Below are 26260 nucleotides of genomic sequence, written 5' to 3' on the forward strand. Positions count from 1 at the left end.
GAGTCTTGTTGAAAAATGTAGGGTCTTCCATTTCTTACTCTATCAATCCAAGGCATAACAACAGTACCCAATACTTCAATGTAAGCAGCAGGAGTGACTCTTAGTCCTTGCGGAAAGAAGTTGCTAACAACCCCCAAAACCATAGCAGTTGCAGGAAATTTTGTGTGCATGACTGTTCGAACTTTGCAAGGGTCATCACACAGCCATCTGTCATTTCTGTTTACTTTTTGATCTTGATCAAAGTTTTTCTTATCTGAAAAAACCAAAGCATGCCTTGCTCAGCAGGATGTTTCAGTTTGTTTAACAGCCTCCTGGACCTTATCAAACGATTCGCTTAGGTGGTCTCGGACTTAAACTGACCTCTCCTCATCACATAAGACTTGTAGCGAAGATTTTCATGAACAGTCCTTCGAATTGTGGCTTCTGAAACACCCAGGTCTTTTGCGATGAACCTCATTGATTTTTGAGGACTTTTGTCAACGATATTCTGAACTTGATGAATAAATTCAGGTGTTCTAGTCGTGTCTGACCGTCGCTCTTGCATTTTACGTTTAGCAGCTTGATTACAATTACTTCTAACTTCTTGCGAACTTTAAGAACAAAAGATCGGGCGACTTTAAAAAATTGTGCAATTTGTAAATCGCTATGTTCTGCCTTTAATGCTACAATTACAGCATGTCTCTTCATTTCTTGTGTTAGTTTATTATCTGTCATTTTTAATTATCTGCAAAAAATAAAAAAAATTAATGTAACATAAAGAAATAATGACATAATGCGATGTTCTCAAATTTATGACGCACCCTGTATAAGTGTAATGTGTTTGATCATGATATGTATGGAATGTGTTTGATTCTGATAATCAGCATTTATCCACTTCAAAGTTTCAAGATAGGGGAGTTCAACGTACACAGATTTTAGCTATAGTTTAGGATATTCCTAAATATAGCTGGAATTTAGGATTATTCATACCAAAACTTAAGTTGGAAGAAGTAAAATTTTATATTGCTTTTGATTTAAAATGTGCAAATGCTGTATTGAATTTGTCTTCGTACTCCTGAAAATGTGCATGTTTGTACTGTACAGGATTATGCTCTTTGACTTTTGGAAATCTTGATTACTGGGCTGATAAATATAATAATGATGGACGTCCAACAAAAAAAATGTTAAATTATACCAATGTTATTAATAAAAGATTGATTTATTTAGATGAGAATCGTGAAACATTTTTTTTTATAAGATTGCTCCGCCAGAATTGCACTTGATGATGGGAGCAGTTGGAGTTTTAGGTAAAGTCATATTATCTGTCTATAATCCCGGATTAAAAATCTGGCGGTCTTTATATTATATTATTTTTTGAGGCTACCATGGAGTTGGATGGAATGTGAATAACTCAAACAAATTACTTAAAAAAATAGATTGTTTTGAAAAAGCTGTGATAAAGGAAATCCCAAAATACTAACACTTGATGTTATCTGTAATAAATTGTTTGCAAGCTTTTAAATCGGTAAAAGACACAGCTTTTGGAAAACATTTGAATCCAGAGTTTGAAACAATTATTAGCAACTTTGCTGTTATTTTTAAAGCTATACAAAATAAAATCCATGATGCAAAAATAGAGGGATTAACATTTAAAACTACATGAAAAACACATATTGTATAACATATTGTAAAACACCTTGTTCCTTTTCTAAAATACCATAAAATAGGAAACTTTGTAGAACATGCTGGGGAGGCAGTGCATGCTAAAGATGCAAAGTCAGCACAGAACATAGTAAACATGGAAAAAATTTAATAAAAGCTGTGGTTGATTTTAACACAAGAAGAGTCAAATAACAATATCTGTGTTGATCTGTGTTATAGTTTTTTTATTCTGAAATATTTCACGAGCAGACCAAAAATTTTTAGTTGTTTTTTATTATCTAAATTACTCTAATGAGAATGAATTACAAAAAATGGTGGTAATTAAAGCTTGGGAACAACAACTTCCTGACAAAATCGCTTAAGCGATGGTCGAATTTTTTTAATTTTAAATAACATTAAAATTCATCATTAGATTTCAAATTTTATCATAAAATCTTTTGAAGTTTAGAACTGGTGACCATATAAAGTATACCCCCTCCCCAAATTAAAGGGATTTTATTTTGCCTTTTTTTGTTACTTAGCACGGGATTCAATTTTAAACTTAGTTGTTTCCGATTAATATATATTAGTAGAGATTAAATGAATCAGCATTTTTAAATTGATACAAACTGTAACCTGGCGTTTTGTTTATGTTTAAAACAAAAAGTTAAAGCATTATTTTCTAAAAACTTTAAATAATTGAATAAAAAATTTATAGGATGTACTCTAAGGTTTACGTTGGTCATCAACATCATTATAAAAAAATATATATCGAGGAAACGCTTCCACTGAACTGTCTTTTTTCGTCGTGTTAGAATTCTTCCCATGATAATAGATCTGATGACAAAAGCTGACGTCACGGTCGCCAGAAAACACACAAATAAGAAAAATAAACAATAAGAGCAATAAATTAATGCAAAAAATTTAATGGAAAAGGTCAACCAGTATTAAAGACTGATATATTTTCTCTCATTAAAAATAGACAATCAACAGGCAATTAGATGGAAAAGGAATTGATAAACAAGAACAAAATTATTGTACTATACTCAAAGACATTATCAAAAAACATGACAAGTGTTGCCCATGGCAGCAAGCAATGTACTAACTGTAATTAAAATCGTAAAAAGAAAAGATAAAAAGATGTTGCAAAAGTGAAAATAAAAGCTTTTGGCTTAAGAATTTTTTTATAAAGTCCAATTGAAGCAAAACAAATGGCAAACTAAATGAATCCAGAAAGGATTTTATCAGCAGCTGCTAGAAAGAAATTATTGTAATACTTAAAACCTTTTTTATTTAACGAATTAATTATTTTAAATTTATTGTAAAAGATTGATCTCCAAAAACCATATATTAAACTGTGTTTCTTTAGATTTTTTTATTACAAATTTGAAACCTACTTCGGTTAAACTAGATTTGCAAACTGTGTCTAAAAGTCCAATACTTGAAGCAATTTTTCCAGAGGTTTAAAATTATTTATCTTGTTTTGTTTAAATTGTTTAAATTTGAACGGTTTTAAAAAAATGTCCTTGATCGTTTTTCAATTGTTGCTCAAACATTCACGAAAAAACGCTTCTTATATGGTTTTAAAATGAAGATTTATCTTATTTTTTCTACATTTTGTAAAGGGATAAACCTTTTAAATAAAATGATCAAATATCAACTTTTTTAAATCATTGAAATTTACGAGAAGTTCATACAATTTTTTTAGTTATTTAGGTGCTCCAAGAAGTCCGAAGAAGTTACGGTCTTATCACAGAGCACCGCAGAACACCATTTACCCAGAAAGTTTATGGGTTCTCCCTTACCAATGACGCATATGGGGTTTGAGTCGGCTTCGAGCCACGGACCTCCAGTTCTGAAGTTAGAACTCTAACCACTACACCACAGCTGCTATAAACATACATTAAATTAAAATTTTTTTCTATCATCTAAAATAGTCTCCAAATAATCTCATATTCTTTAACTAGGTTTATAGATATAATTTAAAAAAACAACAGAAAAGTATTTATAAACATAAAAAAATTCCTTTTTTTTTCTCATTATTTTCGTTTTCACCCATACATAATATTTAATATTTTTAGTTTACTAAATATAGATGCTTTTTTATAGCACAAATAAAAATCGTTAAAAAAAGTTCATGAAATATTCACATAAATTAAAATACATACATCCTGCAACAAAATATTAACATTTTCTATATACTGCTTTTTTTACAAATTTTATATATTGCCTTTTTATGTCCTACATACAATTTTACACATTCTGTTTATTTTATATTTCTTTTTTATTTGTTTCTACGTACTCAATATTTATCGCGTATTATTATATATATATATATATATATATATATATATATTTATATATATATATATATATATATATATATATATATATATATATATATATATATATATATATATATATATATATATATATATATATATATATATATATATATATATATATATATATATGTATATATATATATTGATCTTTAAACAAAATAATTACATTTTTATGTAAAAGAAAAATTGGCATTTTGCGAAAATCCACACCATTGCGATAAGAAATGAAGAACTTGCTGGCATTCGGGACTTCGAGAAACCTATCAGATATACATTTATGAATATTTAAACGGTTATATAGAAAAAAAATTTTCAGTCAATTTTTAAAAGTTAAAATCTTTAATAAACAAATTTTTTGCTAGTAGACTTATGGTTCAATTATTATCACTTGGATATGTAAAAATATTATGTTAAAAACTCAATTTACTATTTTGAGCTCATTCATAAACGACATCACGCAACTTTAATCTCCTCCCTAACTCTTGTAACACATTACGAAAAGGCAGACCCCTTTAAATATAACGTCAAAAAGTTATAATCCTCCTTGAATTATCAGATTATTCAATAATGAAACTAAAAAGATGTCTTTTTTCACATCGCAATAACTGTCATGAATTTATGCGATAGTAATGCGTTTCTTTTGTAAGCGAGAAGAATCAATGGACGTGGTGGCAAATTCATAGTACTGTGCTTAACTTGCTTCTGCGCAATATCTTGTTATAATTGAAACTTTCTTATATTATTATTATAAAAAAGTTATTATAAAATAACTACTCATGTCATTCTACAGTCTGAACAAAAAACTTTCAACATATAAAATAAAAATTTATTTATATTGGTTTACCTAAAGAGAAAAAAAATATAAGAAAAAAATATTTTTACAATCTGCGACAAATATTAGTTTGTTCACTGAATATCATACAATATCTGATCCCTAGGCAAGATGGAATGTTGTTCACAAACCTAATAAACTTTGTGAACAACAAGAAAACGTAAACAAACTTCGTAAACAAATTGTTCAGGAAGCTAAGTTTTTCTTATTTTGGGAAAACTGAATTTGACAAACGTCATTTTATTAAAATAATTCTACTTTCATTTAAAAAACGTACTTCGAGCCGAGCATAGACGCTAAATCTTCCAAGTGCCTTATTGTTGCAGCACAAAAAATCCTTATTTTTAGCATAGTTATCATTCTGAACTCTAATGAGTTTTATAGAGGCAATTGACACATGAAACTGGCCTTCAATAGATAACAGCAATTTAGTTACAAAGGTAGATTGCGAAATGTTAAGCTTTCGTTTTTCAACTCTTTTTCAAGAAAACCAGCTAGCTGGTCTTAATGCTTCTGTATTTATTAATATCTCCTTTTTTATGAGATGCTAATCTTTTCATAACAATTTTCAAAATAGTTTCAAATAATACTGGTTGATTTTACTCAATTCTTGATCTGTGTTACGAGATCTTTTATTAATTGTGGAAAGGGCCTTTAGTTCCTAAAATCAATTATAAGATTTTCTTTCATTCTATTTTTGAACCAATATTTCGTGATAATCCCTTTTGTTCTTTATAAGATACGCTAAACATTCATAAGAACTGGTTTTTTTTCCGACATCCGCAGATATTTTTTTAAAAGTATTTCTCAATAAAATTACAATATTAAAATATTGTAATTTTATTGAGAATTCTAAACAAAATGCAAGTGAAAATTGTTGGAATTTTAGACTTTATTGGTATAAACTAAAATTCAGATGCAATAATCTACTGAACTTTAAACTTACAGCTTGCAAATTATTTAATTTAATTTATCATGTTAAAATAGCAAAAAATTCAACAAAATATTAAAAGAACATTTCAAAAAAAAAAAAAAGTAATAATTTTTATTAAACTTGCTAGTTGTTTGACAAAGGAAGTTAAAAACAAAGGAAATTTTTTTTTAATAAAATTTGAATTTCTATTGCTAGTCTCAGATACTCACAAATATCACCCCGTTCTTCCCCCAGAAGCTGAGGTTGTTTATGGCTTTTTAAAAACTTTTCTTACTAAATTATTAAGTTAACTTTTTATTTTTTTTTATTTTTTATAATCTACCTCCCCAAGGCCGAGAAGGCCACTACAGATGAAGAGGCTACTTGTGGTTATAACCCTCTCTCAACTCTTTAACTCCGAAACACGAACCTTGACGAACAAGGCCGCTGCGCGGAGAAACAAGTTGAGCGCGGTACTACCAGGGACGTGGCGGGAATCGAACTCGGAACCTCTCGCTCATGAAGCGAGCGCTCTACCACTACACCACTACCGCAACTTGCTGACTTATTAAAATCATATGACCAATCTTCAAGTTTGAACACATAACAAGTATAAGTCACCATAAAAATACATACAATTTGCATTTTTTAATTTTTTAATCTTAATACTGACAGTACTATCTCAGCTATTCATAAAAAATGGATGCAAGATGTGAAAAGGGTCTACTTAATGCCTATAAAAGATTAGGTTGAGACTATTTTGCATCAATCAATTTAGTAATTTCATAAAGAGTCTTATTGACCATTTATTCTATTAATTTTAATTTCTTTCCCCAATAACCATTACTTTGGTAGCACCTTAAATAATTAAAACTATTAAAATTAAAAACAACTAACCTTTGTTGCCATCACAAATTTGTTCCAATCATCTTTATTAGCCATTTTATTTGGTTTTTTAAATTCAATTCCATTGGTAAGTACTGGATAACCTATAAAAGCGGCTTTATATTAGCTTTTTTTTAAAAAAAACTAATATAAAACAACCGCTATTAAGTTGGGAGTTACTAGAAACAAAAAATAAAGCTAAAGAGCAAGGAAATGGTTGAAAGAAAACTTAAAAACTGTAGGTTATATGAGTCAGGAAAACATGAAGTTGAAAGAAAGTTCCAAAGGAATGAAGTACGAGGAAAAAAATTAAATAAATAAAAGTTTTTAGAGCATGGAGGGACAGAGACAGTAAAAGAATGAGACTTAGCTGTATGACCAGTCAAGCGAAATGAGTTTTGGTTAATGGAACTAGAGATGATAGCTCTTTTGAGCAATGACCATGATAGTATAGTGACCATGATAGTATTTATAGAAAATAGAAAGAGATGCAACCTTACAATGATAGGAGATTGGCTCAAGCTTGGGAGATAAAGCAGGTCCAAATAGGTTTATAATGTAATTTTGGACCTAGAAGTGAAAGATCATCATTAAAAGAACCAACCCAAATATGACAACAGTGTTCCATACAGGAATGAATAAGAGATTTGTAGAGGTAGCGAATGGAATCAGGAGCACGATAAAGAGACGCAACCTTAGCAGATCAATTGTATATATTTAGCAATCAATTGTATATATGATTTTCTCGAGAGGTTAGTAGTGAACGATAATCCAAAAATATGTAAAAAAGAAGACTCAGTGATAGGGTTGCTATTTATCAATATAAGAATGTCGACAGTATTATGATAGTTGTTTGAAGTAAATAACTGAGTTTTGTTGGAGTTAGAATTAACAAGTCACTGCAAGCCCCAATCTGTTACAAAAGTGAGATCAGATTCAAGATCTAAGTGATCAAAACGAAGACTTCTTATTGAGACAGGAATATAAAGTTAAACTATCAGCAAATAAAGCCACTTTGGATGTAAGGTTATCAGAAAGTTCATTAATGTAGATAAGAAACAAACCAGGACCAAAGATAGAGCCTTGAGGTACCCCAGAAGAAACTAGAAATGAAGAGTATTTGCCTTTGAGGATGACTTTAACAAAGTGGTTAAAAAAAAATAATTAAATAATTTTAAAAACTTTTCCAGGTACACCATATGAAGTAAACTTATGGAGAAGACAAATATGCCAAACCTTATCAAGAGCTTTAGTTATCTGAAGAGCAATACTCCTTGCCTTGCTGCCTCCATCTAATGCACAACAGAACCTCTCAGTCACAGCAGTTAGCAAATCAGTTGTAGAATGAGAAGATCAAAAGCCGTATTGATTGTGAGAGAGTTAAATTTATTAGATTCAAGATGGGATATTAGAAATTTATTGATCAAAGACTGATTGAACGATAGCTGGAAGGGTCAGAACGTTCTTCAGAGCTTTTAAAAATTGTAACCACAGATGCCATTTTCCAGCAGACAGGAAAACAAGATTCAGTTAAGAACTTATTAAATAGTTTAGAGAAAATTAAAGAAAGTTCTTCAAAACACTTTTTCAAGATTATGACAACAACTTTGTTTGGACCACAAGCCATAGAAGAGTTTAATTAAGAAATGATTTTAGCAGCAGAGGCAAGTGATTTGGATGGGTTGACCTATTTAAATAGAATGGCAGGAAGGGTATGGAAATTAGTTTCAAAAGTCGAATTTAAAGAAAAGTTCTTTGCAAATAGTTCTGCCTTAACCTTATGAGCAGTAATAAAATCAGACTGATGAATTAGAGATGGAATGTTAGACTTACTTTTGTTAATGACACTGTTGAAGGTTTTCCAAAAGTCTCTAGAGCCTGATTTCTGAGGTAGGATGCGAGATTTAGTAAACTGGATATAATGGAGCTTAGCATCAGACAGCACTTTTTTACATTGATTTCTTGCAATAATAAAAAAGGGTTTGTTTTCAAGAAAGTTATTCTTTTGAAAAAGATGGAAAAAAAAAATGATTACAATTAGATATAGCAGCTGCACAAGAAGGTGAAAACAACGAAGTAGCCATGCCAGTAATCATGAAAGTGACAAGATATAAAAGCTTCAATACCTGCTTGAATCCAGGAAGATATGTAGCAGAAATCACAAAGAAAGTCACAAAAAGAATCCCAGTCAGCTTTAGGGTAGTAGTAAGTAGTGTGATGATAGAGTCCAAAGAAGAAGTACGAGATGAAAGATTTAGAGAGATTATTGGATGTCAGAACAACCTAAAGAAAAACAAGGAGAGACTGAACACATCCAAGTTCAAGGAACAAGCAGAAAATGCTAATAAAAAATTTTTTCAAGCCAACTTTTAATTTAAAAAAATAATTGAAAAACTCAAAGAATGAAGATTAAGTTGTGAAAAAGATTTTTTAAAGATTTTCACAGATTCAGAATTTAAGGGCAAAATAAATATGTATATAAGCATTTCCATAAAAATAATTTTGTTTTAGAAAACCCTGTGAGTTTCCTTAGAACACCTAACACTGCATACACATATTGTTTGAGCTGTAGCAACTGAATCAAAGCATAAGTCCTTTGCTGCACATAATTGTGATCAAGTGAAGCAAACAACAACAAATATTTGGTACCTGAAATAACACATGGAAGAGCAGTTTCACCAGTTTTGGGTGTGATTAAAGATGCTTCAAAAGTATTTCTATTGTCCATGGGAAGATTTTGTTCAACCTTTTGATCCATTGAGATAGCAAGTACCCATTCTTTGACTTCTTCTCGTTGGTCTTCCTAAATAAGACAGATAATTAAAAAAAATTTTTTTTGACATATTTCATACCTTATATGACAAATAATCTATGATAAAATTTAAAACTACCAAAATAACATACAGCAACAAATTGAGCTTCAGGAACAGACACTTCCATAGGAATATCTGTATCTGTAAAGTCAGTATTATCAACTGAATCAAGGTTGCCTTCTTCAATTCCCTACAAAAAAAAATTAAAAAAAATTGACATTTGGTATTTAAATCTTCTGTATGACATCTACTGTGTTCTCCTCTGTACATCTATTGTATTCAGAATATTCTAAACACAAAATAGAATTCACTTATTACATCAAAAAACAATTGATTTTCAATGCATTGTTAAGAACTATCTTATTTATTAAACATCTTCACTTCCAACAAGGCTGCAGTAACCACTATTAGAGTTGGAAGTTACTGGAAGGGAAAAGGTGAAGTTTATAAAGCAAGATAACGATTAACAGATAACTTAAAAGATTGCAAATTATATGAATCAGGAAAACGAGATAAAAGGAGCGAATTCCAAAGAGCTGATGTTCAAGGAAAAAAAACTAGATGAATAAGAGTTTTTGGAGCACTTAGGAACAGTCACAATTTAAGGATGAGATTTAATTTGTTGACAAGTAACATAAGAATGAACTTTAGTAAATAGCACAAGAGACACTAGCTCTTTTGAGCCCATTATAGTATTTATAGAAAAGAGGAAGAAAAGCAACATTATGACAATGTGATAATGGTTGAATGTTGGCTGCAAGAGCAGGTCCGGCTATGTTTACAATGTGTTTTTGCATCTTGTCTAAAAGTGAAAGGGCATAATTTGAAGATTTGCTACAGATATGACAACAGTATTCCATACTAGGGTGGATTTGACATTTATAGAGATAAAGAATAGAATCTGGAGCAAGAAAGTGACAAGCACAATAAAGAGATGCAACCTTTGCAGATGCTAATTTTGCAATGGATTTGATATATGGTTTCCAAGAAAGATGGGTTTAATCCTAGAAGATGAAGGGTAGTTGACTCATGGAGTAAATCACCCTTCATAAATATAGGAAAATCTAGATTGTTGTCATAACAATTAGCTAAAAAACATGGAGTTTTATCTTAGTTAAAGTTCACCACTGAGAGCTCTATGCTGTAGCAGAAATAAGACCCTTTTCAAGCTCAAACGCCCCCTCCAAGCAATCAAAGAGTGTTGGTTTCTTATTAATACAAAAATAAATGGTAGTATTATCAGCGAGCAAAGCCACTGTAGATGTGAGAATGTCAGGCAGATTGGTAATGTAAATTTAAAAAAGTATAGGGCCAAGGATAGAACCTTGAGAAACCCCTGAAGTTGAAGGAAATGATGAAGAGTGCTGCCCATCAAGGACAATTTAATGCTATGATTGGTAAGTAAGGATTCAATAATACTAAAGATGTTAACTGATACACCATAAGAGCAGAGCTTATGGAGAAGACCAGCATGCCAAACTTTATCAAAGGTTTTAGAAATCATCAGAAATCTATATTTGATGATCAAAAATGTTATTAGATTCAAGATGAGAGAATAAGTATTTCTTAATTAAAGATTTAAAAACCTTGCTTATAATAGAAAGAAGACTAATGGGATGATAGTTAGACGAGTCAGAACGCTCTCCATAATTTTTGAAAAAAGGGATAACAGATGCCACTTTCCAGCAGGCTGTAAAACAAGACTCAGATAAGCACTTATTAAATAGTTTTGAAAGTATAGGCGACAGCTCCCGATAACATTTCTGCAAGACAAAAACATTTATGTTGCCCAGACCATAAACTGTAGAAAAGTCTAAGCAGGAAATCACTTCAGATACAGAAGCTAGAGTGATACAAATGTAAAGCAATGGATCAACCTGTTTGTTGGCTATATTAGGTAGGATGTGATTAGTGGAATCAAGAGACGAGATTGATGAAAAGTTCTTAGCAAACAATTCAGCTTTGTTTTTAGATGAGGTAACAAAATCTGAGACATACAAGAGAGGAGGAGTAACAGATTTGCCCTTATTATAGATATTACTAAAGATTCTACAGAAGTCTGTGGAGCCTTATTTTTGAAATGAAATACAAGATTTTGTGACCTGAGAATAGAAGACTTTAACATAAGCGAAACATTTTTACAATGGTTTTTAGCAATAGTAAACAGACATCTGTTTTCTGGAGAATTGTTTTGCTGATAGATATGGAAGTAATAATTACGATTGGAATCTGCAGCAGCACAATGAGAGAAAAACAATGGAGAAGAGTGAGGCTTGACTTGGAATTGTTGAGAGAGAATAAAAGATTCTATGCCAGCCTGAATCCAAGAAGTTACATAAGCAGCACATTTGTCAACAGGAAGATGAAAGATTTCTACCCAAAGGCCATTATGAAGAAAATCAAGGAAAGAGTCTCAGTCAGCTTTAATGTAGTTGTATGATGATAGGGAATTCTGATGAAGAAGAATAAAATAATAGTTTTAGAGATATCAAGAGTTGAGCAGAAGCACCTAAAGGTGAATGCAAAGAAACTGAGCACTGACTATGATCAGAAACAAGACAAAAGTCAAGAAGAGAAAGTCAATGATTCAGATTGCTTGGAAAGCGTCTCAGAAATAACATCAAAAAGAGTGCATTCTTGAGATGAAGGAGAGCGATATAGAACAAAATATAGACAATGTTTAATTTCCAAGACAACCACCAATAAAGCTATAAAAAAATATACTTTGAACTTAAGTGTCTAAAAATTTTCAAATTATTTCTCGTTTTAATATACTTGTACATCATGTTCTTTTTTATGTCTGTTTAAACAACCTTTGTTATGCATAATAATAACCTTTTTGAATTTTTGTTAAAAGTTAAAAAAAAATGAAAATTACATTAAAAAATGATTTAAATAAAAGTTAATATTAAATCTTACTGCCTCAATATATCAAGAAATCTTGCCTCAATCATATCAAAATATTTTACCTCACTTATATCAAGATATCTGTTAAGAAAAACAAAAGCCATATTGTCCCAGCCAACAGCCTAAAGATATTTTGTAAACAGTATTTATTAAACAGTATCAAATACAGTTGAACTTATGTAATTGAAATCCTTAAGGGATCTCAAATTATGTTCAAATTAAAAGAACTTTCAAATATCAGGAAGTCAATCCTAAATATTAAACCCTGAAGGGACCAAAGAATTTTCTCAAATAAAATGATTTTTGAATTATAGAAGAATTACAAGAGTTCAACTGTATTAATAAAAATTAAATAACAAATAACTGTTTTTAAATAAAATAATAAGGTAATTAAATTAAATAATAATAAGATAAATAAATAAAATTACAATAAGGTAATGTACTGTAATTTTAATCTTTAATATAATACAAATAACTTATATATATAATTCTTATATTACAAAATACAATCTTTAGAAGGTAGGGTGTTTCATACCAAGTAGAAAGAAGGGTATTTCATATCAAATCATTCAATAGTAATTTATTAATGACTTTGATTAAATATAAAAAAATCAATATATGAAAAAATATGCGCATAAAAAAATGAAAAATATGCGCATATCTTTAACGGAAACGAAAAATTTAAAATATCTAAATCAAATGTCTGAAATTATTTTTGCATAATTATCTACTTTTTACGAGTTTTTCATTACTTATCTGTTTCTTTTTGGTTCGAGCTACATATAATCAATCAATATAAACTTTCGTAAGTGTTTCTTACTACAATTTAAAGTGATTTAGAATCAAGAAATTGTGTATTTTCGTCATTCAAAATGTTTAAAATGGAAAACATCGAAATTTCAAATTATTTGACAAATTTTGATCAAGAGAAGCGTTCTAGCACTTGTTTAGCATGTAACAAAACTATTTAATGGTCGAAGGAACGCCTTGCAGTGCATAAAAAGCCAACATATCCAAACGCCAGTGTCAAGGAAAAAAGATTGTTTTCTAAGCATAATTATGAAGCGTAATTACATCTAATCAATGTTTCGTCTGATTCACCAACGCAGCGTGTACATCCACCAATTAATGAAGAGCTCAAAAATGATATCGACATGAAGCTTGCTAATTTATTTTACCGTTCGGGTATATCATTTTGTTTATTCAAATTGGAGGTCTTTAAGGATTTCGTTAAGTTGCTCAATCCATCATACGCATCTGTGATCCCGAATGCTAAAGCCTTATCAGGATCTCTGCTCAACAAACAATACGCAAAATGTTCTATTTCTGTAAATGAAATTTTGAATTCTGAAACAAACTTAACTCTGATGTCTGATGGCTGGACGAACACAAGGGGCGATCACATTGTGAATTTTTGTTTTGAAGCGCCCGATCAGAAGGTTCTTTACACCCTTTTGATTTTCTAGAGCATTCAAATTTGAAAGTTTATATTTAAACATAAATATTATCATATGTGTACATAACTAGATTAAAACATAAGGTAAAGAGCTAAAAACTTTGTGACATTTTCATAAAGTGATGTATTCTTTAATAAATATTAGTTTTTAAATTCTACATTGCAAAGCATTCTTAACCACACATGAAACCACAATCATGTCCATAATATTGATAGGAATAAAAAGAAGTATTCTGTGTGTTCTAAGAAGGAAGAAAGTTTTAAATTACTCATTCCTAAAAAAAAAAAAAATCTTAGTTTGCTGGCAGAATAAAAAAATAGTTTTTACTCCCAATTTAGATATTCTTGCTGTTGTAGTCCATGAGACAAGTTTGCAGCCACTTTCCATATTCTGGATGGTCTACTGGCCTCTTGTATCTGCTCCAATGAGACTTGAAGCTGTGGTGAAGAGCTTCAGTGGCCTGCTCACTATATTTTCCAAGGGAGTCTTGATTCTTTTCTATGAAGTGTTTGATGTGATAAAACACTGCATGGACTTTTGGAGTAACACTTACTCTGTCAAGAGCCAGATAGGAGGCTTGGAATGATGATAGTTTTTCATAATAGTCAGGTTCCAGGGTCATTCCAAAGCAGGCAGACACCACTGCATCAAATTTTCTCAGTGCATCAACAATGCCAAAAATGTTGAACGCACAGTCTTCTTCTGCAAGCCTTTGAAGGATATTTATATTTTTGAGGAGTTTTCTACACTCATTTCCTGCAAACTGACCACCATGGAAAGGCTGAGGCTTGATGTGAAGAGCCTTGGGTCACTCATCAGCTTTCAACCACTCTTTCTTCAATGCTCTGAACAGATGGCTGACTACTCCAAGTAAGAGATGGAGTTCCATTGGTGGATGGAAGTCCAAGACTAGGACATTATCAGGCAAGCTTAAAAGAGGCTCATGGACAACATTCTTAAAGTCTTTGGCTCTTTTGTAGTCCTGACCATTGTCCTGGAATGCTTTGAAGCATTTTCTCAATGAACCAAATGTTCGAGGACTTCCACATGCAGACAAATCCTTTGAGTCAACTTCACACCAAATGCATGGGTGAGAGCTTGAATGGGACTGCAAACCACAGATAATATTGGCTAACTTCAAATCACATGAGATGAGGAAATGGGCACCCTCAGGATGAATAAGATTCAAAATTTTTCTTACATTGTTGTAGTTTTCTGGAACTTCTTCTGCTACAGCAACAAGAAGTTGACGCTTCACTCCACTTTCTTTAGCTACTTGTGATACCAAGGTTTTCTTGCAAGGTGGAGACCTAGACTCTAACACTTGCTCCATCTCTTGAATGCCCAGACTGACCTTAAAGAAGCCACCACCACCATCTAGACCAAGCTTCACAATGTGCTGTGTATAGACTTGTCTTTGAAGCAGGACATCATTCAGAAGTTCTCCTAGGTTTTTGCAGTGTACAACCAATTGCTTCCTTCTCTGTGATTTGTCATTGCAGACTTCAATGTCAGTTTGAGAGAAATGAGCAGACAGCTTCTTTCTAATCTCAATAAACTTTGTTTTAAAGTTGGGTTTCACAACGTGACTTTTGGTGACTTGGTTTATGGTAGACACCAATTTATTCATTGAGGAATTGGACAAACCAGTGTTGACTTGGACATTCACCAGATCTTCTGCTGTCAGTAGTGGGGTGTCTCCAAAAAGTTTTTTGGCACTTGATGGTCCTAAAATAAAGTTGAAAACATTTATATATAGTTGTATTTGTTTGCTACAAGTAAAATAGACACTTAAAGTATAATGATATTATGATGGATAAACAAACATAAGTAGTAAAAAGCATTTGACTATCTAATTAACAAATTTTGATCTTTGGCTAGGTGCTAGTCTAAATGTGTAAGAAAATATGCATTTACTGATTTGACACTACACTAAACCTGGATAATTATTTGATATGTTTGATTCAACTAAATTCAGCTGTAAGTTAAGTTTGGTGTACCTTATCATGCAACAAAATAAATTTTGTACTTATTCAAACATTGCCCTATCTCAAATTTAAGGGTACATTAAACACTAACTAATCTTTTATTTTATTATAAGAGATAACTAACAAACATATCTCTTTTTACAAGGGGCTTTTTGATAACGTGTCTGTGATTTCTTAAAATAGTAAACTAAGGATAAGAATGTTTAGTCTTAAAGCTTGTACATAACACAATAGTAATTTTAGCATAAATTTATGTACCTTTTGTGAGACACAAAGGGTGGCCACCTCTGCTTCGTGCAAGTTTGACAGTTCCATGTGGAGATGCTTCTTTGACAGTAACAATTGAAGCTGCAATTTGCTCACTGACAAGAGAATCCCTCATTGCTAGTTTTCTCATGTTTTCACGAAATGAGAAGTCAGAGCAGTTATGTGATATTCCTTTTCCAAGAATTGACAAGCACTCTGAACATCTTTTTTGGTTTGAAGAAGACTGTGAATGTTCAGAGGAAGTCTCCAGTGAGTGTTTTTCATAAGACTTCAAATGTCCTATTTGACAAATCAGGCAGTCACAGTCCTGTTCCCGAGTTGAAGGTCTGTTTTTTATAGTTTCAAATTGAAACATAAGAGGAAGTGAAACATTCTCACCATTTTTCTTCTTTCCAAGAGCAACCCTGCATGTGTCACAAATCCCTTTTGGAACTCTAGAGTCTGATATGTCAAGTTTCATTTGGAGCACAGTTTCAATTGTATTGATCAATTGATTGTTCAACTCTCTTGTATATTTTCTCAAGCAAAAGATACAAACAGTTTTTCTACAGTCTTCATGAGTTTTCTTTGAGTTTGGCATTTTTCTGAGACTTTTAACAAAATTTTGCTCAATAAAAGGTCTAATTCTAAAGGTAAAGTATCAGAGAATTTGCTATTTCCCGAAAAAATTTTTGTTGACTTTTAAATATTTTAAATGGAAAGGAAAGCTAAAATTATTGCAAAAAAAATTGTTATTTGAGTATTTATTTAAGTATTTGATTGCTATTTTATCAAAAAATGCTGCAAAAATGCAAATGAGATATTAAACCATTGTTTTAAATTATCTTAAAACAGAGAAATTCTTCAAATCAAATTTTCTTCCACGGACGGTTACAGATGATTTCAAATTTTACATTTTTGTGATCAGGAATAATACCAAAATCATCCCTCCAAAGGGTTTTTCTGGAGGGCTTCAAAGTAGTTTCTACCAATTTTGGACAGGTGTGAGTCCGAACCCTAAAAATTATCCAAGTTAAAACTAACTTAAGTATTGAGTGTCATTTAGTTGATTTAGATTAACTATACTTCATATTAAAAATATCAAACATTTTAAATATGATTTCTTAATAAAATTAATTTTTTAATAACCATACATGGGATTCAGTCTTCAAAAAATCAATGAACAATGAACAAATGAACAATGACAAAAAAATTTAGTGTATGAAAGAGTTTTTTTTTTAATGTTTTTTTATATATAGTTATTTTATTTCTAATAAATTTATTTTTAAACTTTTTCCTTCAAACAAATTTTAATTAGATTAAAGAAACTCATTAATCAAATTAAAGTTATTGTAATCAAAGAAAAGATGAAACAGATTTTAATTGAACTTTACAATATAGAAAATAATGTATGTGTAAAAAACATTACTTAAGAAAGAGCTAGATATATATTTTTCTTGCAAACCACATTGATCAACAATGAAATTTACTTGTTCAAGCAAAAAATAATCTTAGTGATACAATATAATTCTATTTAGAAATAAACTTTATTTGGAATAGTTTTAGCCATTATTGTTATTATTTTTAATATTATTGTTGAACTAAAAGTAGTGAGAACTGTTAGAACTCAACATCTACTGATGTTGAGTGCAACATGTACTCTTGTAGAACTGAACATCTACTGATGTTGAGCTCAACATGTACTCTTGTTGAACTGAACATCTACTGTTGAGCTGAAAATCATTTTTCAGCTCAACAGTAAATCACTCTTGTTGAACTGAACATCTACTGTTGAAAATCACTCTTGTTGAACTGAACATCTACTGTTGAACTGAACATCTACTGCTGAGTTTAACATTTACTGTTGTTGAGCTCAATTTGATAAAATAGTGTTGTTGAAACTACATAGTGTTGTTGAAACTACATAGCGTTGTTGAAACTACATAGTGTTGTTGAAACTACATAGTGTTGTTGAAACTACATAGTGTTGTTGAAACTACATAGTGTTGTTGAAACTACATAGCGTTGTTGAAACTACATAGTGTTGTTGAAACTACATAGTGTTGTTGAAACTACATAGTGTTGTTGAAACTACATAGCGTTGTTGAAACTACATAGTGTTGTTGAAACTACATAGTGTTGTTGAAACTACATAGTGTTGTTGAAACTACATAGTGTTGTTGAAACTACATAGTGTTGTTGAAACTACATAGTGTTGTTGAAACTACATAGTGTTGTTGAAACTACATAGCGTTGTTGAAACTACATAGTGTTGTTGAAACTACATAGCGTTGTTGAAACTACATAGTGTTGTTGAAACTACATAGTGTTGTTGAAACTACATAGCGTTGTTGAAGCTACATAGTGTTGTTGAAATCTTTTTGATTTTTTTTTTTATTACATACTATGTAAATAAGTTTAAAAATATACTAAAACAATTCAAAACAACTGTGTGAAGGTAATGATTCAAAACTTTTCACCAAACCATTTTGAAATCTTTTATGATATCTTTAAATATTTTGTATTCTTGTGTGAAAATGACAAAAAATAACTCTCTCTATATATATCAAGTGTATAATTTATTTTTTGGTTTCATTTTTTATGATCATAATCATCATTATCATCATAAATCTAATTATATAAAAACAATATATTTCACAAATATTAATAAAAACAACAAAGTTAAAAAATAGAAAAAAAAAATACTTTGCAGTCAATGCCAGCTTCGTAAAATGCTTTATCACAAGGTATCATATCAGAGTAACGAAGCAAGGAAACTGATATTTTGGTGCGAATTATTTCCTAAAACATTTCAAAACTATAATAACTTATTATCTTTAAAATGTCACCCACTCCAGAACACTTATTACCTTGAAAATGCTACCCAACCCCAGCCCAAAATTAACTTAGTAAGTAGCAGTAAAATTAAGGTAGCAATAATAATTTTAAAACCAGAAAGTTATCAGAATCCCCATTTAAAATTCAAAAAAAAAATCTGCCAGTTTTTACACTGATAGGTTTAAAGAAATCTAAAAAACAAAGAAAAACTTTTACAAGAGCTTTATTTGGTGTAACAGCAGCACGGACAGCGTAGTAATGAGCAACAAGTAACATGGTATTAAAAATCTTCATAATGGCAGGATTTGTTGGTTTCTTTGTGAAGCCTTCACACTAAAATAAAAAGGAAATGATTCCTAATTTATATATATACATATTTTGATTTTTTTACACATTTATTACTCTTATTTAAAAACATTCAGTATTCTCTTTGTAAAACACACTAATTCAGTTAATAGATAATTCTTAATAGATACATGTTTATTTTATTTTATATTCTCATTGTTTGTAATCTTATTAACTTAAAGACATAAAATCTATGCAACACTGTTACATCAAGGTTCTGGCCGGAATTATTATATTTCAGGCCAGAATGGCGAAATTTAATTTTTACCTTTTTTTTAAAGACATGTGACACAGGCTGTGTAAATTAAATCAAAAAATCATTATCCTACAGTGCAATGAAGAAATATAGGTAAACCTAGGTAAAAAATACAAATTTCTTAACAAACACAAACACATGTTACTTTATTTGCAGTAACCAATTATGTAAGGATTTCTTGAAGTTTAGGAATATTGTGGAGCAAAAAGAGTTGCTATCCAGTTTTAGGCAACACACTAGCTCTTTTCTCATTAAAAATGTTAATTGCTTCTGAGAAAAGCCTTATTTTGAATGTTACTTAAATTTTAAATAGTTAAAAAACATGGGATGCATAATAAGGAAATATTTCAAATTTAACCTAAATGGAAAAAATAGAAAACAAATAAATATTTTTAAATATAAATATTATGCAGGTTAAAACTTTCAATAAAAAAAATTTGAAGAAACAAATAAAAGCAAAATATTAGATTTAAATGAAACAAGAATCAAATTAATGAAACCCTCAGAATTAGGAAAAATAAGGTCGACCATAATTTGCCGATCTCAATCTTTTAGAGGTTGGCATCAGGTCGGCAAAAAAATTTGATACCAAGGTCTTACCATAAAACATAGAAACAAGGTCAGCAGTTTTTTGTAAACCTCAAACATCTTAAGGTTGGCATTCAGGTTGGCATTGCTGAATGCCGACCCTAATTCTGAGGGCTGATATATATATATATATATATATATATATATATATATATATATATATATATATATATATATATATATATATATATATATATATATATATATATATATATATATATATATATATTATGAGCCAAGATGTTGAGGTGTAGATTTTTACTTTCAATCTTGAAGGTAAAGAATTACTTAAATATAATTCTTGTTCCAGTCGTAATTTTATTAATTTCAGCCGGAATTTTGACCGGAACAAGAATTCCACCAAATCCGGTTCTGCCCAGAATTCAAAATTTCCATTCCGGTACATCTCTATTAAATATTGAAAAAATCAAGATGTGAATAACTTTTAATATATAATTTTGAAAATATTTTACTCTGGTGTTTATATTTCATAGGTGTAAATAAAACTTCAGAGATTTGTAGAAGTAGCTGCCACTATGTAGAAGTAACAGTCACTCAGTAAAAGTAGCAGTCACTTTGCAGATGTGTTCAAAAAAACTATAGATAAATTGAGATAAAGAATTATGTTGATTAAAGAAATATTGATAAAAACTACAGAATGGTCACAAATAAATAAATAATATTGACAATGAGTTAAAAAACATAAACAAACTAAAAAAAAAAAAGAAAAAGTTATTTACCAAACCATAAAGCATTGATCTAAGATCTGCCCAAACTTGATATGAATCTGCTCCACTTAACCCTGGTTTTGCAAATAAATCTTCAACTAAACGCTTGTAGACATTGAAGTTCTATTGGAATGATTTTTATAATTACAAAAATCATATTTACTGAAATTTAAAACTATATTCAAAAAACATTGTTTTTAAAAGCAGATCAATAAATTTATAATTTTAAAGCATAATTTATTTTAGTTTTAAAAATACTGTAATTACCTGATGATTTGGTGGGGCACCGTGTTCAACAAACAGTGATAAAGCTCCCTCTAAGTTTCCTTCTTTAATAAGGTGTGCAGCATACAGTGTTACATACTTTGTTAAAACTTCAAATGACTAAAAATGAATCTTTTTTTTATATTTAAGAAAAAAATTGCAGGATAAATAACAATATTGGAATATTAATAACTCTTTTTAAAGAATGGATATTAATAACTCTTTTTATAATATATTATGCAAAAAACTTAAATATAATCAGAAAAACCTGCTTTTTGGCTTGCTCAATACATTTTGCCCAAGCTCCTTGTTCAACATACATATCCAATGCTGCAATCACATCAACACCTATTAACTAAATTAATATATGAGTAAACAAAATAAATTTGTAAACAACTTATTTAGACTCATTAGATCATCACAGCCACTTAGAAAGAACATTGATGTAATATCTGCACACACCATTAAGTTATTTTATATTACAGCGTGTGGTAAACTGCGTGTTGTAAATAAAGACTTGACTATAAAAAAATTATTTACAATAAAAAAACTACACATAACTTTTTATAAATAAAAATTTGAAGCAAATTCAGAATACATTGCTATTTACACTATTATAGAGTTTTTTTTTCAGTTGCTTAACGTGGCCCTAACCTTTTAAACAAAAGCTAACTGAAAACAATAAGAAGCAGGCTTTTCTCAAATTTTTAGGTTTATTAAAATAACAGTACCATACTTAATCTTTTACTTTCTTTTACATTAGTAAAAAAAAACAAGAACAAAAAGCACATGCAGCAGTACAAATATGTATGATCAACAGCTGCACTGATTAAGCTAATTATCCATGTTAATGTATGTATTTAAAATTGTAAAAATTTATCAATAAATTAACCTTCAACCTTGTAAAGCTTTATGTCTTTACAAGGTTGAAGGCTCATAAAATAATGTAATGTATTAAGAATATAAAATATAGCACACATTTTATATTCTTAATACATTACATTATTTTATGACATATCTGCAAAGAAACATAGATAGTTTATTCCTTTCAGATATTTAAAAAAAGCATAATATCTTGGATTAACAGATTCTTTTGCTATTGGTAACAGACATTAACAATAGCAGTTTTGTACCAAATATTATTAGTCCCAAATTGTGCATAAAAGGTGTGTTTGCCAGCAATTCTGGTGCGCAATTTTACAACTTGATTTATTAACAGATATATTGTCATATAAAAGGATGTTGCTATGCTTAGCTAATTATAAAATGGTTTTGCTTTGTTATAAAAACCATTAGTTAAAAAAAATTTGAAAAAGGTTTCAAAGTTTCAGAATGGAAATTTAAGGAAGACATATTGAAGAATTATAGGTGTAAAGTGAACTAATCTTTTTTTCTTAAGTTATAGTACCCTGTTTATTTAGACTGCACAAGGTTGATTTTAGAATCTGAAGTTTAGTAATATAGAAACTTGTTTATTGAATTAAATATCAGTTCACGTGCTTGTGATTTGAATGATGCTCTCTGTGATGATAAAAGAACCAAGTGTAAAAAAAAGTAAGAAAAGTTTTAAATGTACAATAAAATCTAAATAACTTTTTTAGTTTGGTTCACACAAAATACAACTGGTTTTAACAAAAAAAAAAAACATTAACAAATCAAAAAAGTTTACTTTACCTCAACCTTGTTTGAATTTTAGAAAGTATTATTAGTTTTATTATTTTAAATTAAATTTAAAATTTTTTTTTTTTTAATATTGTAATAATAGTTCATTTTACCCCAGTTTACCCTAGTATTTACTTAGTTTTTTAATAAAACTTTAAGCATAATTCTCTCCTACCTAATTATAGGAAGGGAGGGGGGGGGGAGGAGGGGGTCAAATAGTTCAAGGGGAATAGGCATAACAGTAAAAAAAATCATAGATTGGGGTGTAGATTCTGCTCTTTTTCGAAAAAGTTACTTTTTATTTCATATTGGTAGTAGCATAACTGGGGATGTCCTGGTAAATTATACCTCATATCATAGAGAAAGCAAAGCTGGTTACGTGAAAAAGGAAATGCAATTGATGCTTGACCTTCTTATTAAACATCCAGATAAAATACCAGTGCCATCTAGGTATCAGATGATGCTAATGTTCAACGATGCATGGGTTGAAGTTTATCATAAAATTGATTGTTTACAAGAAAAATATGATGACTCTGGTTTTTGATGGTTCTGAAAATCACTTGGCCAGCAAGAAAATTATGGATCTTGTAGGGAAGGAGATGCTAGCCTTCAGGGAGGAGCTAATTATATGGAAACAACCATAAAGTTTAAAGGATTTAAAAAAACAGATAACACCTCCTGAAGGTGTTCATAGAGGAAAACGTTGCCAACACAATGAAGAGGAACTTGCAGATGAAGGCATAGAGCTGTATGAGGGTGATGGAGATGATTTGGTTAATAATGAAATCTATAACTCAGATGAAGATAGTGAAAATGACGAAGCCGACAAGCAATTTGATCTACCACCAACTGACAGGGAAGTAGATCCAGATCCTGAAAGTCCACTCTCAGATAATCAAGATTTAAAACTTGTTAAAGAACTCTTTCTCAAGATTGAAGACGTTAAAAGTCGGTGTAGGAACTCCCTATTGCCATGCCTTGTAAAAATAGAGGGACAATTAAAAACTATTGGAAGACAATTGCAAAAAGAATCTATGTAATGTTTACTACTGAAATATTCTTTGTTTGGGAGAGGAGGGGGGGGGGGAGGGTGTTGTAATTAATTGAAATTGAGGAGATTTTTTACAAAAATCAGAGATTTACCCCCCCCCCCCACCTCGCTACAATTAGGTAGAGGAGAGTAAAATATCTTTATTTTTTAATTTTTCCAAATATATACAGTATGCAGCAATCACCGTTTAACTGTTTCTATGTCATTTTATTTCTATTTATTTTCTTTATTTACTTTATTAGTAAGTCCCAACATACTTATTAGTTGCATGCAATCTTGAATGTAAATTTGTAACAAAAAACCTCCAAAGCTCCAACCTCCAAAGGACCAAGGAAAATGGTTTGACTTAACAAATGTTTGACTAAAGTGAATTCCTGTTATGTTGAACTTTGGCTGATATAAGATATTAGTTTGACTTAAAGCGATTTTTTTTAAGGAATGCCTAAGTATAAACATTAAATATACACCATTATACTAACAAAAACGTGAAAAATGTTGCAGTAAAAGAAGTTACATATTGTATTCACTCAGTACACTTAAAAAATAACATTAAAAAAAGTTTATTAACAAAATGACTTCATTATTATAATAATTTGCATCTAAAAGCTAGTAAACTTTTATCAAAAAATTTATTAAATTTTTAAAATAATTGCTTTTTTAACATTACTTTTTTAAGATTTATTTTGTAACAGTTTTATTTAATCTATTCAAATCTAAATACAACACAAAAATATAGAATAAATTAGGGTAATGTTATTTATGTTTTTTATATAAATATCTTTTTAACATCTTTGCTTCCAACAAGGCTGCAAGCAAATACTATTAGAGTTGAAAGTTACTGGGAGAGAAAAGATGAAGTTTATAGAACAAGATAACAATTGACAGACAACTTAAAAGATTGCAAATTATATAAATCAGGAAAGCAAGATGAAGGAATTCCAAAGAGCTGATGTTCAAGGAAAAAAACTAGATGAATAAGAGTTTTTGGAGCACTTAGGAACAGTCACAGAAAAAGGATTAGACTTAATCGAATGATGAGTAACACGAGAGTGAATTATTGCAGATGGCACAAGAGTCACTAGCTCTTTAGAGCAGTGTCTATTATAGTATTTGTAGAAAAGAGAAAGAGAAGCAGCATTACGACAATGTGATAATGGTTGGAGGTTGGCTGCAAGAGCAGGTCCAACTATGTTTACAATACATTTTTGCACCTTGTGTAAAAGAGAAAGGGCATCATTAGAAGATTCGTCTAACATATGGCAACAGTATTCAATACAAGGACGGATTTGAGATTTATAGAGATAAAGAATAGAATCCAGAGTAAAAAAGTGTTGAGCACGGTAAAGAGATGCAACCTTAGCAGATGCAAATTTTGCAATGGATTTGATATACGGTTTCCAAGAAAGATCGGAAGTAAGAGTTAATCCTAGAAGATGAAGGGTAGATGACTCATCGAGTACATTACTGTTCATAAATATAGGACGATCTAAATTATTGCAATAACGATTGGCTGAAAAAAATTGAGTTTTATCTGAATTAAAGTTCACCAGCCACTGTGAGCCCCATGCTGTAGCAGAAGTGAGATCCTTTTCAAGCTCAAATGCCCCCTCCAAGCAATCAGAGGGTGTTGGTTTCTTATCACGACAAGAATAAATGGTAGTATCATCAGCAAACAATGCCACCTTAGATGTGAGAATATCTGAAAGATCGTTAATGTAAATGAAAAAGAGTATAGGGCCAAGGATAGAACCTTGAGGAACCCCTGAAGTTACAGAATAAGAAGAAGAGTGCTGTTCATCAAGGACAACTTTTATACTACAATTGGAAAGGAAGGATTCAATAATCTTAAAGATGTTGCTGGATACACCATAAGAAGAAAGCTTATGGAGAAGACCAGCATGCTAAACGTTATCAAAAGCTTTTGAAATGTCAAGAGCGATGGCCTTAACCTCTCCACCTTTATCGAATGCACGATAAAACCTATCAGTTATTACTGTTAGCAAATCAGCTGTAGAACGAGAAGATCGAAATCCAGATTGATGATCAGAAAGTAAGTTATTAGGTTCAAGATGAGAGATTAAGTGTTTGTTAATTAAAGACTTAAAAACCTTGTTTAAGATGGAAAGAAGACTAATTTTTGAAAATAGGGATAACAGATGTTGCTTTCCAGCATGCCGGAAAGCAATACTCCGATAAGCACTTGTTAAATAGTTTTGAAAGTACGGATGAGAGCTCTGGAGAAAACTTTTGCAAGACTACAACAGGTATGTTGTCTGGACCACAAGCTGAAGAAGAGTCTAAGCAGGGAATCGGCTTAGACTCTTCTACAGCTTTAGATACAGAAGACTGGAGTGATGCAGAAGACTGGAGTGATACAAAAGACTGGAGTGAAAACTTTAGATACAGAAGCTGGAGTGATACAAATGTCAAGCAATGGATCAACCTGTTTGACGGTTATATCAGGTAGAACACAATTAGTGAAATCAAGAGATGATATTGATAAAAAGTTCTTAGCAAACAAT

The 26260-nt window shown here is 30.4% G+C and overlaps 1 protein-coding gene across 2 annotated transcripts in view; it reads right to left on the reverse strand.

Moving 5' to 3' along the window:
• Positions 1-3278: 3278 nt before the first annotated feature.
• The window catches only part of LOC100206284 (intraflagellar transport protein 172 homolog), a 73204-nt gene continuing 50222 nt past the window's right edge, over positions 3279-26260 (reverse strand). The window contains exons 42-52 of one of the 2 annotated variants that reach the window (XM_065813970.1): positions 21294-21380; positions 21029-21145; positions 20774-20884; positions 19061-19177; positions 18713-18808; positions 12378-12437; positions 9500-9598; positions 9245-9398; positions 6608-6699; positions 4132-4225; positions 3279-3510 (exon numbers count right to left, since the gene is read on the reverse strand). In XM_065813970.1, the coding sequence (XP_065670042.1) occupies positions 4136-4225; positions 6608-6699; positions 9245-9398; positions 9500-9598; positions 12378-12437; positions 18713-18808; positions 19061-19177; positions 20774-20884; positions 21029-21145; positions 21294-21380 (1023 nt within the window). In that variant the 3' untranslated portion in view covers positions 3279-3510; positions 4132-4135. Of the gene's footprint in view, positions 3511-4073; positions 4226-6607; positions 6700-9244; positions 9399-9499; positions 9599-12377; positions 12438-18712; positions 18809-19060; positions 19178-20773; positions 20885-21028; positions 21146-21293; positions 21381-26260 lie in introns of those variants that run through there. The other variant, XM_065813971.1, reaches the window with a different exon arrangement.

This window comes from Hydra vulgaris, chromosome 12 (genome assembly GCF_038396675.1).
Source record: "Hydra vulgaris chromosome 12, alternate assembly HydraT2T_AEP".
Taxonomy (NCBI): Eukaryota; Metazoa; Cnidaria; class Hydrozoa; order Anthoathecata; family Hydridae; genus Hydra; species Hydra vulgaris.